The 16,292-nt window shown below is 35.4% G+C and overlaps 1 protein-coding gene across 2 annotated transcripts; it reads right to left on the bottom strand.

Annotated features, from left to right (window-relative positions):
* Window positions 1-441: 441 nt before the first annotated feature.
* Window positions 442-13,007, bottom strand: LOC129952063 (DNA topoisomerase 3-alpha). 2 transcript variants are annotated; one of them, XM_056064488.1, is made up of 13 exons: window positions 12,746-13,007; window positions 12,047-12,680; window positions 11,645-11,960; window positions 3,821-3,960; window positions 3,537-3,752; window positions 3,089-3,244; window positions 2,760-3,015; window positions 1,476-2,661; window positions 1,339-1,418; window positions 1,063-1,278; window positions 878-1,005; window positions 737-787; window positions 442-663 (listed from the first exon to the last, which is right to left on the bottom strand). In XM_056064488.1, exons 1-13 carry the CDS (start codon window positions 12,899-12,901, stop codon window positions 530-532), a joined length of 3,669 nt encoding a protein of 1,222 aa, XP_055920463.1. In that variant the 5' UTR covers window positions 12,902-13,007; the 3' UTR covers window positions 442-529. The 2 variants fall into 2 exon arrangements, with proteins under 2 accessions (XP_055920463.1, XP_055920462.1); XM_056064487.1 differs by having other exon boundaries at window positions 1,339-2,661.
* Window positions 13,008-16,292: the final 3,285 nt, after the last annotated feature.

The following is a 16,292-nucleotide window of genomic DNA, read 5'->3' as shown; positions in this document are numbered from 1 at the left end:
GGAAAGTTTTTACACGAGAAATTTGCTGATAAGACACAATGGTCAGATGTGCCTAGAGGAAATAGAACACTAATAGTGTACTTCCCGGGGTCGGAGGTAAGAAACAAGTCAAGAGTGTTTTCTGCTCGACCTACCACGTCCTTCTGGTGTTGTGTACATTGAAATCGCTCGTAATAACGATTTCAGTACGAGGATAGGAAAAAACAATTCTTTGAATGAGTCAGACAAAGCACCAAATATACCCATGAATAAAAAATTCAGCAGGATAGGACTCCTCACCTACTTGGGTTTCACTCAGTGCCAAAACAGCTGGCCTGTTCAAAACAGTATGGAAGTACGCAGAGAGAAAAGCCCACGAATATTACAATAATCTACCCTGAAATTAACAGCCATTGCAAAATAAAAAATATCGAAAACCAAAACAGACAAAGACCATACAAATGGTTATTTTCAATTAAGATTAATAAAATAACTTAAAACGCCAACATTACAAAAAAATAAAGATGATTTATTATGAACACATTTATTATTAAATATCAAACTCAGCTTTTCGGGGACATTTTGATCGCGTGTGTCCTTCTTGGCGACACAACCCACATTTCCTTTTCTTTACATCGTTACTTGAACTTGAATCATTCCTGTTATTAGTACTTGCACCTGGCCCTGAAATATTTTTATTTTTAAATTATATATATATGAATTATCCATATATGAAACGCAAAAATACTCTTATTACTTTTTGTTTTTGTAAATGCAGCACTTGTTGATGGATTACTTCCCCAGGAAGCTACAAATACAAATATTTCGTTTATTAATTCATCTTTATGAAAATAGGTTCAAGTAGATATTTATTGGATGGAAAGTAAAAGTTACTTACATTGATATTGTTGTTCCGTGTCAGAATCATCATTCTCACACCATTTGAAAAAACCACAAGACTTGCTCCTATCAGCACATCCATAGAACCATCGCCCGTTATTAGGTCCTTCCTTACGAACAATCAATCTTTAAAAAAAAAGTATTTATAAGATATTGGTTAATAATAAATTAAACAAGTTTTACTTGTTTGCTGGCTTTTTACAGTTGCACATTTCCTGGCTTTTTACCGAGGCTTTCGATGAACTCGGTCCTTCTCGATTAACTGTTCTATTCTGCATTGCACTGGGTGTTTCAGTTTTTTCACATTCATCAGACCACTGAAAGAAATTGCAAGCTGGTGTTTTCGGGCACTTATAAAAAGGTCTTCCCTTGTTAGGTCCATCTTTTTTAACTGTTAGTCTACAATGAAAATAAAGAACTAACAAAAAAGAATCAATTGTATAGAAATCAGTGGCTTACTCTATTGCAGGTAAATGGCATCCAGTACATTTCACCTCTTGTGACGATATTGTCCGTGAACTCGAACTTGGTTGATTAGAACCCCATTCACTTTCATTTCTGTTATTTCTGTGTGTTGAAGAGGAACCCCATTCACTTTCATTTCTGTTAATTCTGTGTGTTGAAGAGGAACCCCATTCACTTTCGTTTGTGTTATTTCTGTGTGTTGAAGAGGAACCCCATTCACTTTCATTTCTCAAGTTGTTTCTTTGCATTGAAGAAGAACCCCATTCATTTTCATTTCTAATACTATTTTTTTGTGATGAAGATGAACCCCATTGGTAGGTGCTTGTACTCGATGGTTGCTGTCGTACTTCTGGTCTCCAATTGCGTTCTTGAGAATTTCCTGATGTACTTGAATGCGATTCTAATGACTCAACTCGAATTCGCTTTGGTTGATTTGTTATGCTAACGTTTCTGTTGGAAGAACCCCAACTCATGTCATCCCAATCATCACTGCTAAGCAACGAAGCAACTTCAGCAGCTTCATTTGAGGCTATAATACTATTTCTAGGATTTTCTTGTATGACATTCTCGAAATCTACACTTCCAAGTATATCATCGAACTCATCGTTGGAACCAAAGAAGTCGGACACATTTTCGACTTGTCTTCCAAGTTCTGTTGTAGTGTGGCATTGGGCGTTCGTTGTGAAGTTTCGTATACTTGTTTGTGAATCGGGTTTCTTTGAGGATTTTTTTGTAAGAGGTAGCGGTTTGGTTTTTCTCTGAGTTTTATTTCCATTCGTATTTGTGGCTTCTGAACTAGTTCCAGCTGATCCAGAACTTGTGTTCGTGTTGGAAGGAATATTTTCTCGGGCATGATTGTTAACTGGATTAGTTGCAACTCCAGTAGTGTTGTTTCTCCTCACCGAGCTTGTGTCACCTACTATTCTTCCTACTTGCTTAATCTGATCACTGTTTATATTGAAAGTTTCTCTAAATTTCGAATCGCATCTTAAGCATGTTGTATACCAGCCATCGGGTACATTGAATAGACTACGATAATAAGCTGCACTCAATTTAACTTTCAACATTTTCGAAGCTGTTCCACACCGTCTGCAATTCTCGTCCAATGCAGACACATCTTTTAATTCATCGGGCAACCAAACTGCATTCTTACAATCTGGAAAGTTCAAACATCCTATGAAAAAGCCAGATGTTTTCTTCTTTCTTAAGGCCATTGGAAAAAGCTGACATTTTGGACAATTGAAGAGTTCTTTAATCTGATTTTCACTTGCATTGGTTTCTTCGTTTGTTGTGTTTGCAACGGGTGTTTCATTGATCCTAAAATTAAAAAAATAAATGCATGCTTTTAATATTTCTATTTTTGGTCATCTTCCAGTTATTAACTTTCATTATTTGAAGTATATGAACTTTATTACCTTTGCGCTATTTTTTCGTCCATTGCTGTTATCTTACTTATCATCACTTTATATGCTTCTTTGTATTTATGTATTTGCTCCTGAAGTACCAACTTAGGATCTTTTTGACCAAGGCATATTTTTTTCAAATCTGATTCAAATTCAGCTCTTAACATTGGTTTTGCGAGAACAAGCTCCATTGCATCATATGCCTCAAAAAGACCCATCCCAATAACACCAGGTACGAGGCATCCTCGATCTGCTTCACCAATATAGCCTAAGAGAATAGTTTACAAAATAATAAACTTAGGATGGTAGGAAAGAAAACGTTAACGTTGACATAATAATACCTCTTTCTTTGATTGTATTTATATGATCAGCATGAGTAGCATCTGTTCCTATACCATGTTTTTCCATAAGTGCAATTAAATCAGCTTCGGTGAGTAAAGGTGGGGCAGTGGTTGCTCCTTCTTGCATTGAAATCTCAGTTGGATCAAAAATTTGTCCTGCATGAGCGAATGACGATTTGATAAATTGAAATGATTATTACAATAATATACGAATGATCTTTCATCTACTTGTTAAAGAGATGTTTTCTTATTAAAAATAAATATCGTTTGGCCCATAGTTTGAATTCTTACGTTGGGATTTTATTGGTAGCGATTCATATTATAGTTAATAAGACAATTCCCATTTAGTGAGGTTTTATATTCTATAATCTATAATTGAAGATTTTATGAAGGAACACAGGCAAGCCTTTTGAAAAACTACACACTATTCTGAAAATCCTTTACTTACCAACTTCATATTTGTGAATTTGTTTTGCATTCCATTTATCATAAACGTAAACATCTAAATAGTTTCTTTCATAAATGCAAAGACCAGTTGCATTAAATTTTTCACTAGCAATATCGATGTTCACAACGGTTTCGGAGCCTGTAGCATCTTTGCTTACACAAGCTAAGAAATGTCTCACAATAAGTTCATAGACTCGTCCTTCATTTCCATTTAAATCTATAAGCGCAAAAAATAAATTAATAATTTTCTATTGTATGCGTTTCTATGTTTTGAATTTTCCGTACGTGTTACCATTTTTGTGGGATGAATCGGAGGATGGGCTTGATCAGTTTTATTTCCATTTCTTGGATTTGGACCCCATTCAAGTATTCTAGAAGCAAATTGACCCCAGTCAGAATGCGTTACATGTTGTTCAACTAAATTCCTGCAAAAGTGTAAAGAATGTTATTCATTCAATTAAAGTAACATTAAGGGTGGAGTTTCGATTAATAATTTAAGAAACAGAAAAAAGCAATCTATTCAAACCGTCTTTTACGTAACGCGCAGATTTGTTCTAAAAACGATTTGGGCTTAATTTAAAAAAAAAACTTTTTTTTACAAAAATTGATTGATTGATTTTGAATCAAATTCACATTCTACTACATGCAATTTGTAAAGGGTATAAAAGAGGATCTTGGGGAAGCAACAAAATTCTTTCATCTACCCCTACCACTTGCAACTAACTTTAGTTGTAACTATGATTGAAAAGAGCTTAGAAATAGCTTCCAAGTTGTTCTCGACCTATTACCTTGATCATGGGAAGGATTTATATGCTAATTTAAACTTACGAATTTAACAGAGGTTCGTAATGTTGACAAAACATTTTTATAGTTCACCCTAATGCTTTTAAAACACCCTTTTCCAATACTTACACATTTCACAGCACCATTTCGATTTTAAAGAACATTGGCGACATCTTAGTTGATTTGAAAGTTTTTTGGGAAAGTGGTACCCTTGGCTCTCCACAATGCTTCGCTTGACTGTGAGTCTAGATTGTGTTTGGTTCAAAGTATGAAACCGTAGGTAATGTAGTGTTATTGATCTCGTGAATTCTAGTAGATCGCCTTTGTAGCTGTTCGCTAGCTTGTTGAGCCTCCAGGCATTGGACGTAGTAGACGACATCATGGCTGTGAATAGGTTCCACCACCACTTTTTGCCTCTTATTTCAATTGAGCAAGTGTTGATGAACTGGTCATGCAGATCAACACCAACCATGTTCGTGTTGTAGTTTTTGAAAAGAAGTGGCTGAGGAATATTGACTTTCTTCTGCTCATCTTTGCTCCACCGTTTGACATTTTTAAGAGGTTCGATCTGGTGGTCATGGTTACGATGCTATTGTCCTTCCATTTGACAAAAAGCAATTCATTTCTCTTATCAAATTGGTGGGCAAAAGTTCCCCTTTTCTGCTTTTGAAATTATTTATTAGAAGAAAGAGGACATTTTTTAACCGATTATCCCGAGAACCACTCTAGACCCTAATGGTAGGGGTTTAAATGAAGGCCTTACGTTTTGAGCTATGCAATATGTATCGAATGCATACATGTAGCCATCTTTGCTGCAAAGCATCCAATTTTTGAAACCAAATCTTACAGGCTTTCCTCTTATAAATTGCTTAGAAGAATGTCGACCGAAATACTTCGCCATTGATTCGTCTATAGATAAATGCTCATGCATATATCCCCACTTTTGAAACTTTTGGCACAAAAGTTTATTGAGCGGACGGAGTTTTGCCATTTTATCGTTCAGGTCAAGGTTATTATTATCAGTAAAATGAATGAATCGTTATATTTCTTGAAATCTGTTCCTGGACATACTGTTTGCAATAATAGGTACATGTGTATCAGCTGCTTGTTTCCAGTACATAAATTCTCTTGCTTCAGAGTGATAGCCCGAAAATAGAAGGATTCCAATAAAAAATTTTAAATCTTCATCATTGAACGAAAAGCTGTGTTTATTTTTTTGGCCTGCATACAACATTGTTTCGATTTACGATAAGATGCCTTCCCTCGACATCAAACAGTTTTTCAAAAACTTGAACTTCGTTGAGGCCAACTAAATCAGAAGCGCAGCTTTGGATTCTAGCCAAATAATTCGTTCTTGGATTTATTCCATCTGTTGACGTAATTGACTTAGTCCATAACGGTGAAGTAATTGACTTTCAGACAATGGAATATCATCTTCGCGGTCAAATTCACCGTCGCGTCGTATTGGGCTAAATAAGATTCCACAAAAATCTCAACCTCACCTGGAACATCTTGTGGTAACTCTGTTGTCTTTAAGTTATCTTTATCGATATCCTCTTCATCCGTAACATAGTCCACCGGTGAAGGAATCATGACGATATCAGCGTTGACTATCTTCGTATTAATATCAATTTCTTCCAGGGGGGCGGAATTGAGATTGTGGAAACGTTTTCCATAAAATATTTTTGTAGAAAGCGATCTAAAATCTATTGGATACTTAAAAGAAAAGTGTATACATGAACGCACTGTCCTTTTTAAAGTACATCTAACTTAAGCTTTGCTTACCTCCGTATGTTTATACAAAACTATGTGGGGACTAATTTTTAACTGATCTTTATGTTTATTTTTAATAAATTCTGCAGAAACGATCAAGTTATCTCGTTGATTGAATTTTTTGAAGAAACAAACTTTTTTGATGGGAGCGCAACTAAGAATATTTTAAAATGCTTTGCGCAAAAAGACAATGCAACACACGCCTACTTCGATAAAAAAAAAATTGTTTAGAAAAATTCAAAAATACTCAATAAAGCCGCAAAAGCCTTTAAAGAGATAATTTTAATTTCATAGCCTACTTTTATATGCACATAAAGTAACTGCATTTTGCTGTACTCTAAAAAGGACAGTGGGAGAATGGGTTAACACTAGATTACGTTAGTTTGATGGGCTTGCGATTTATGACATTATCGCTACACTAGATAGATAGGATAGATAAATTCTTTATTTTTTCCTTGTAATAAATGATGTATAACTTCTATTTCTCTTCTGTTACATAAAATACAAATTTCTGGAAGATCTGCATGATGAGGCATATAGTTAAGATTTAAAATTTCAACTCGTGCTTAAAGGTGTATAACTTATAGCTTCGGTCGATAATTCATTATTGAAATAGTTAGCTTCTGATGGTAATTGGTGATTGAGGTTCCTATAGGTGTTCGTGGAGGATGTTGACGAAGCTGTAGAGAGATGTTGATTGTAATTTTTTTCATCAATTTTAGCAGTAACATTTCCAAACATAGAGCTCCATTCATTGACATTTAACTCCAATAAAGTTAAATTAGCTTCATTTGAGATAGCTAGCTGACTCCATTCTTTGAAAAAGGTGTCATTAAATTGCAGTAGTCTTAGCAAGATGGTTTTATGAAGACTTCTTTCATCCCTCTTCATCACTCTTATTAGATAATCCGAGTTCATTTTGAGGCTTTGAGTATAGATTGGCGTTACGCTGGTGTTGAATTAGGTAATCTAAACAAGCGTTTGAAAAAATATCTTTGAATTGATTCAAACTCCTCGAAAGCGAAGTATCCAAAAACTTTGGCACCGTAGCACATACAAGTTGACAGTTTCTTGCAAAACCCGATATTTTGATAAAAAATTGATTTTTGGATTGGCAAAAATCTTTGGCCATAATAAACTCAACGCAATTTTAGCCTCTTTGCTTTTTTGTTTAACATGCTGAGAAACATTTAAATTATACGTAAGCAGAACTCCAAGATATTTAAACTCTTGTACTACTTCAATACGTTCATTATTGAGTGACCAATTCTCTTCCGGCAGCCTTCTTTATTTTCGTTTTATTTGTGTTAACATGCAAGCCCCACCTTTCCCAGAAGGAGTTCAATCTGTTTATTTGTAGCAGCAGAGTGAAAGGATTTTCAGCTAGTGCAACTAAATCGTCCGCGTATAGCAATACTTTCACTTTGATATCGGCAAAGAGTATTCCTCCAGGAAGTTCATCACAGATATCATCGATAAGCAAAGCAAACATTATTGGGCTCAAAATGCAACAACCCGCTGTTGTTGCAAACCAACCAATCCAAAAACTCTCATTCATCCTATACAAAGGCGCATGATGACTCCAAAAATTTAAAATACATCATTAGGAGTTTTCGGGAGAGCTTATACATTAAAGCCTGTATGTTGACCTTATTAAATGCTGCTTTGAAATCTACAAAACAAGCATACAATTTCTTTTTCTTTTCAATAGACTTCCTGGCAATACTGGTAAGTGCAAAAATGTGTCCCATCGTTGAAAAGCCCGATCGAAAACCAACTTGAAACTTGCTTTTTAGATGATTAGTGTTCTCGATTCACTTAGTGAGTCTTTGGTACAGAATTGAAGTCAGAATCTTCCTCATAGAGTTAAGAATAGAAATTCCCCTGTAGTTTTCCGCAAGATTTGAATCTCCTTTCTATAAAATGTCAAAAATAACTGCTTGATTGGAGTTTTATGGCACATAAGCATCATTATATAACCTGTTAAAGTACTCCACAAGATAGTTTTTAAATTGATCAGTGCTGTTCTTGCAGTTTGTGATTTTTTTTGCTAGGTTGTTAAGGTAATCCGTTTTTTCGTTGTACATAGTTGTTTGTATTCCTTGTTGACATGTAGGTAAATATTTTTGAAAATTAAAGCGTTTGTGGATCTAAACATCTTTAGAAAAACAAAAGATAATTCACGTAATCTGTTGCAATCACTATCGAACCATGAGTTTCTAAGATTAAATCGTGAGTTGAGGTTGTTGTTAGGTGACGGAGGTGACGCTTTTATAATTCGTATTAAATGCTCATTATACTGCTCTACTCTGCTTAAAGGACGAGTAGGAAGAGAGTTAAACAGTCGGTTTAAGCGAGATTTGAAGAGTTGAGCATTCTTCTTATTCCAATTCAATTTCAAAAATTTGTTTAAGTTACTTTGTGCAACATTATTGATGAACTAAGATTCAAATTCGCTTATTCCACTTAAAAATCTGTAATTGTATTCCGCCAATCTCTCGCTATTGCTCCCTCAATCACGGATTGTCGTTGCAAACTGATAAAGGTGAATTCACCAGAAGTATCACTTCTAGATATTCCATTCAACACAGACAAACCAAAATTTTCAAAAATATCTGTTAAAAGTTTACCATTGCGAGCCTTGGATATAATTTTGTGTACAATTTCAGTTGAAAAAAGTTCCAGTATGACGGTTCCGCGTTGTGCATTGTTGTTGTGTATTTCTCGGGAATTTTTTAAATCAGAAAGATCACCTTCGTTTAGCTTAAGAAGCCCCTTGCAAGTCTGTATTGCAAATTGATTTGCATTGGTTTCTGCATTTAAGGGGAGGTAAACTACGATAGAACCTTCGTTATGTTTACGTAATATGAATTCTAGCTAATTTTAAAAAAGGTCAAATCTTCTGGACATAAAATTAATCTTTTGCTTAAATTGAATGTTGACAGCCCGCAAAGAGTCCAATTCAGTGTATAGCTTGTTTATATCTTCCTTTGTAACGAGATGCTTAAACTTTTCCGAAAAGATGCCATTGAGAATTATTTTCAATTCTTCGATAGATCATTTTCCAACTTCCAACGTTATTTCACTCAAATCTACCGAAGTTTTTTTTTTGGTTCGGGTGATATTTTGGTAATATTTCGCTTGTTACTGTTGTTTTTCATATGTATAAATTCAGTAGTGCAACAATTGAACTACTAGGAACTTAATTATAGATACAAACAATATTCGTAGCTTACTTTGAGCGGACGATTTTCAAAGATGAGACCAACTTAGATTGAAAAGAGAAGTTTTATGTTGTTTTTCAATCCCACTGAGACCTATTGTGATACACTGAAGTATTGAACTTTCCTAAAAGAGTGATTAAACCTATAATTTAATGGGTCTTATTCTAGTCACTAAGAGGCTTTGGTCAAGTGCAATAGGCTGCTTCTTGGAAGATTTTCAAATTTTTAAACATTATTAAAAAAGTCTAAAATTTTGTTTTTAGTGTGGCAGTGCTGAATAGAGATATGAGATAAGTAAAATTACTGTACTTGATATTTCAAAAACTTTTGATAGGGTTTGGCATCAGGCTCTCTAATTGAAACGCGTGCTTTCGGCTTTCATGAATCCGTTCTTCATTGGATTAGTTATTATCTTTCGAATCGTTCAATACAAGTAGTTCAAGGGTTCACGTTTGAAAACCACAAAATAAATGCTGGCTAAATCAGGGCTCTGTTCTATCTCCAACACTCTTTCTCATTTTTATTAATGATCTCCTGTCTGCAACTTCTAATGCAATACATTGTTTCGCTGACGATAGTTCTCTTAGCTTTTCATATTCGTTTTCAGAATCACATCCACATCACAATCCAAACAACCGATTGGAATTTAATGCTTCGAAAACCCAATGCTGTCTTGTATCGTTAAAGCAAGATATATCCCCCTTGCCATTATCCATAGATGGCACTTGCATTGCGATGCAAGAAGTTTTTCTCCCCCTCTGATCTGGCTGTTATCTACAAAACTTATATACGTCTAAAGCTTATAGAACTCCCATATTTGGCCTGGTGCTCCTGCAACTTATTTAAGCCTCTTGGACAGTATTGAACGTAGAGCATTTAGATTGATTGGTAATAGTACCATCATACAATCATTAACGTCGCTGGAACATCGTCGTAAAGTTTCTTGTGTCTCCCTCTTTACATTCCTTTCCCTTAAAAGTCCAACCGTTATACTCGCGTATTGTCAAGAACAGAGATTCGTTCTTTAGCCGTACTGCGCGAATGTGGAATTCCTAACCACACTCTGTCATTCCCAGCCATTGCAATATTCAGGAATTCAAAACCAATGTGCACCGACTCTTCCTTTCAACCAAACTCTCCCTTTCCTTTTCACACTGTGTATTTACAAATAAGGGTAGGAATATTCCCTTGAGTGTGCGCTTATAATAAAAAAAATTAGAAATGGACTTTGTCTTCTTGTTCTTCCCAGCAGGTTGGGAATTTTCTAGGTTTCTTTTTGATCGGGATTTTGTTTTGTTAAAGCTGGGCATAGTTTCCTGGCCTTTCCATCTTTTTTTGGTTTCTTGAGTAATCTTGTTAACAACGATGCCTTTAAATTCACAGGATGGGGTGTCTATGGTTGAGCCAATACTGGATTTGTTTAGTGTAGTGAAAATTCTTGCCAGCTCATAATTTTTTCATTCAAAGTTAAACCGCTACTGAACACTTTTTAACATTGAGTGTAAAAAGATGTCTTTTTATCCGCCGCAATATTATTCGTTTGGAGCTGATACTTCGTTAAATTGATATCCAAAGTTTGCATGAGGCTAAAGAATAAAAAAATATATTTGGTGGCGTAACAGCCCGTAGAGAACCAGGGCCTAGCGACTTACAACTCTCAACCATTCCTGTGTGAGAGTAATTGCAAGGATGGAGGGGACCTACAGTTAATGTGCCGAATCCGAACAGGTAATTTGAGAAAGCACATTTTCATGACAAGAATTACTCTTGGAGCATTTGTCAATTCCTCGCAAGAGGCAGTACCCGTGAATAAAACTTTAGGTGGCACGGGCAGGGATCAAACCCAATACATCTCGGATGACAGTCCAACGCACTATGATACCACGGGTACTGAGGCCAAAAATGGCTATCTCCTGATAAAACAAGTCATGGTAAAAATTGGAGTTGGTTACTGAAGACTTATGGTGTCTACCCTATCATATATCGCACCCATAGAATGAAAGTGACCTAACTCAAAAATTTCAACTTGTGGGAAATGAACAAAAAGTCTTAAAAAAAGTGTAATTTTGAGTAATTTTGATTGTATTTCTCACATACATTCTTTAATGAAAGTTAATTAGTTGCCAAATTATGTGAGAAATACAATTAAAATTACTCACAACTACACTTTGTTGAAGACTTTTTGGTCATTTCCCACAAGTTGCATTTTTTGAGTTAGGTCACTTTCATTCTATGGGTGCGATATGTTTGTTTAAATAAAATACCAGTGTCTTAATTAAAAACAATGATCGAAAACTAAATACAAACATTCTAAGTAAACAATTAGTACCTTAAATCGATTTCCTTTGAAAACATATTCGTTTCAGTTCTTGGATAGCTTATTATACCCTGAGTATATAGTTTCTCGGCTATGGTCATTGTTTCTTTTGCAGATAGTTTGAGCTTTCGTGAACCAAGCTTCTCCATATCAACAGTGTCCATAGGCGTTGGCCTCCATTTATTTTTTGGCTTTGTAGTTACATTTTCTACTTTGGCTTTAGGGTCTGCTAAACACAGCATTAAATAATCTTCACAAGTTTCCTTATCAAAGAGACGGTTTCTGGCCCAATTAAATTCAACGGTTAAATCATCGATTTCATGGGTGACTATAAATAATAGAGGCAAATTTAAAATGTAAAAATTGTTGCTTAAAGTAACCTAACTTAGGACTTTATAGGTACACATACTCTACCTTTAATTTTCCAAAAAGGTTCCGAAACAAAGGCTTCCACTTCTTTATATCTTTCAACAACAAAACCAAGAGTAGGAATCTGACAACTTCCATATGAAATCAGTTTATTGGCAATTTTTTCAGGAAACAAACGTTGAAGCCTCATTGTTTGTAAACGGGTTAGAGCAGCTCCAGTCCTTAAGTCTAATTCCGAACGCGCAGTAACAGCATTATCTAGGAATTTATTTGGTTGTTCTAAATTTGCTAGAGCCCTACGCACAGCTGCAGTTGTAATTTCTGAAAACTTCGCCCTATAAACGGTTATATTGGGCTTGATAGCTCGGCAAACTTCGATAATTTCAAAGCCAATACTTTCACCTTCCCGATCGCAATCAGTCCAGATGATAAGGCCTTGACATGATTTTATCTCTCTCTCTAGTGTCTTTTTAATTGGAAGATAGTCCTCGATGCAAGTTCTACGAATAGGAGCATCGAATAACTGTAGCGGATCGCAATTTTTCCAATTTTTATAAGACACCAAGAATTCTGCCCCCAGTAGGTGACCCGAAACTGATGTCATTACCATTTTGGAGTTATTACCCCGGACAGGTGTTTCGAACTCATAGATCTTGTTGTAAACTGATAGTCCTTCACGCTAGCGATAGGGAATACAAATTTAATTTTGTTCTACTTCATTTTAAGGCAACGTGAGTTGCTTACCCTCCTGGCTGAGCCATTTGAGAGCAAACCGGCTATAGTTTTGGCGGCATCATTTTTTTCGGCAACGTTTAAATACTTCATCTCTTTATTGGATTTCGTGTGAATGAAACGAATTGCCGTGATAATTTTAGGCAGATTTGGACATATTTTAAACATTTGAATGTGAAAATTCTGGGTTTATCTGTTGTTTGCATTTATTTATTTGTATTTTTGCTTTAATATTCGTTATTTGTTTCTTTGATTTCCAAGAACCGTCAGAAGTGTCAGTTTCTGCCAAGGATACATTACATAAGATAGAAAGACAATTCAACAGCTGTTTTTAAAGGAAAATATTTACATACATAAGAGCTCTGTTCGATTTAAGTTGGGAACATTCCATTCGAGGGAATTAAGTTTAAGGAAACTTTTAGTTTGCTTGCCTGAAGTGCACGGAGAGTGTTTAGTTATAATTTAATTTAAGTTTCACTTCTCCACATAAACAAACATTGGTAGGTACATTGATCTGTATGGGTTATCTTTTAACACTTTATACAACAATAATTTGGGATACCAGTTTTTATCTGGGTTAGTTTTAGAAACCGTCGTACCCGTGGCATGATGGTTAGAGCGATGGACTGTCATGCGAGAGGTCTTGTGTTCGATCCCCGCCTATGCCACCTAAAGTTTTTTTCACGGGTACTGCCTCCTGCGAGGAATTGACAAATTCTCCAAGAGTAATTCTTGTCATGAAAGAGTGCTTTCTCAAATTAGCCGTTCAGATTCGGCTTAAAACTGTAGGTCCCTTCCATCCCTGACCACAATACTCGCACATAGGAATGATTGAGAGTTGTCAGTCACTAGGCTCTACTTTTCAAACGGACTTTTGTGCCACCCAATTTGTTTTATTTTAGTTTTAGAAACCTAAGAAATACATAGTTTTCACTATACCGGATAGATGGATATTTCGTCTGGTAAATGGTAATGCAGTGTAAAAAGTAGTTGCAGGATAATAGGCTTTTCACACCAAGTCCAAAACACGGTTTTCGCGAAATTATCGGTTTTGGTCGAAAACCTAAATCGAAAACTCAAGTTTTCCCATACATTATTGATAAACCACAAGTTTTCTTCAATAACAAGTTTTATATAAAACCTCTCGAAAACTAATAGCAATTTAAAGTAAAACTAAAAAAAAACAAACCTTTCGAAACATTCGGCGCTCAAATTAATGTAAACAAAACAGCTGATGGCTGCTGTCAAAACAAATATTTCATTTTTAAATAAATTTGTAAAATTTATACAATTTTCAATGTTTTTTATTTACAGAATATGGTAGAGACAAAAAGGAACCTTTGGGGCAGCTGCGTGGCAACAGACAAAATTGTAGAAAAATTTGCCAACGTCGATAATAAAAGCCCCCGTGACTATTTGCTACACTGGTTTGTCTTTCATGATCCTCCAGAGTTTCAAACGCTCTTTGTTAAGCAAGGAATGGGAACTCATTATGGCTACTGGCATGATGAACCAAAGAACGAGGAAGACTTGCTTATAGCTCGTAATGACGTTTAAAAGGAATGGGTCTGGAGAAAGACTTTGCTGTCACTTCGTTCAATAAGAAGGGTTTAGGGGATATGAGAAAGGCGATAAGTTCATTTGTGGAGGAGAATAATTATAAAAGAAAATCTCTGGTGGAGGCTAAGACGCAGCGGGCTACGAAAATGTGCCCAAAACATTCCATATTGTGGGAATCGTTGTTCCAGTGGGCTATCGCCCCTTCATGGACAGCGATGCCAACATCAAAAATATCCTCAGTGATTTGGACAAAGAAAGAAACCAAACCATAAAGCTTCAGTGATCGCTCTGGATGAGTTAGATTTTGGTACGAATCTGAAACTATGAAATGACTTTTTCTGCTGCGGCCATAAGGACCTACATGAAATCGTTCAGAATCTTCTCAACCCCGCCTATAAGTTGTTTTGACGGCCACAATATTTGGTGATTCTAAAGGCATATTTGGCCAACAGAAGCTCAGTATTTTTGATTGAATTTGTTGTGAAAGAAGAAACAAATGTTTTAAATAAAATTAATTTTTATTGTAACAGTTTTTTTGGTGTTGATTCTATGATATATTTTCTAGACAATTAGCTTCTCCTTAGTGAATTGTTTGGCCCGGTTGAAGTGAACAAAGAGAATAGTAGCAGCCAAGTGCTTGTAGTTCTTGTTGGTTCATGTCGTGTGCCCATTCCAAGGAATGCGAACTTCAGTTGAAACTCTTCTTCGGGACGAGCTAGTGTTACGGCCTTGTCTGCGCTGATATGCTGCTCTATCACAGCACAGAAAAGGATTATCGACTTAAGGGTGTCGACGGCAAAGACAAATTCCTAGGAGAAATTCAATTTATTTTCACAAAGAATTTTAGAGGAAGAAATAGTCCTAACTTTTTACTCATAAAATTTTTCATCAATACAAAATTTTACAGACCGTGTTAACGTGTAAATGTTCGGTGTGAACGATTTTCGGGTTTTCGAAAACTTTTCGCCGAAAACTCGATTTTTATTTTGTTTGGGTGAGTGCCCAACTTTATATACTGGCTTACCGTAGTTGACGTTTTTAGAAAGACGATAATAAGTGCAAAAGAGAAAGTAGGTGAAATAAAAATACTTTAAAAGTCTCAACCCGCAGATTTGTGAGTTCAGGATTGTCTTGGAAGGTTTTTGACGTTATTTTTTCTTGCCTTTCTTTGTTTCCTGGCGTTGCTTTATTATTTTTCTAGTGTTTCCGAGTAAACAAGAAATATGCCACCGGAAAATTTCAAGAGAGTCCCGTTCATCCGTTGAAACAAACTGGCAAACTGGCGATATTGCGTCTCTCAATTTTATTTTATAATGTCGTTTTTATTAAACGACAAAAGCAGGTTAAAAGTTTCTTCATTCATCCTAATATAATTTAAAAACGATGGTTTATCATTCGATTTTAGTTCTTTTGTCAAGAAAGTGAAGGATCCGAAATCAGATCTTTTTTCTTTCTAAATTTTAATCCAATTCCCTTTTTTCTTTTGCTTGACTTTTTTTAAAACATCCTCACAAAGGTCTTACACATCTTACATTATCTTCATCTGATTAAATGAGAACAACAAATGAAAGAGAAATGTCAAAAACACGCAACTGAAAAACATCCGAGTGCAATAATGCGAGAGTGACGTGTTCAAAAGAATATATGCGAAACACGCAGCATACAGAAAGTCTGAGTGTAATAACACACTTACAAGTTAAGTAATTTAAAGATATTTTTCTGAACAAACAGCCAGACATTTTTAATTTAGTTTATAAAAACCATTTTTATGTTGATTATTACTTACTTATCCAGATAAAAGGAAAATATAAAAATAATCAATCTGTCCAAGTAGCTGTGGCTGGGTAAAATACGTGAGACCGGCATTCAAAGACTCTGTTCATTAAAAATATATGACCTAGAGTGCTAGACATGTACAGTACGGTAACTTAAGACGTATGATGATGACAATAAAAACTTAAGAAAATCGCAAGCAACTTATTTTCCCTCGGGAACACAT

The sequence above is a fragment of the Eupeodes corollae genome, chromosome 3 (genome assembly GCF_945859685.1).
Source record: "Eupeodes corollae chromosome 3, idEupCoro1.1, whole genome shotgun sequence".
Classification (NCBI taxonomy): domain Eukaryota; kingdom Metazoa; phylum Arthropoda; class Insecta; order Diptera; family Syrphidae; genus Eupeodes; species Eupeodes corollae.
This window is presented reverse-complemented; position numbering and strand designations above follow the sequence as displayed.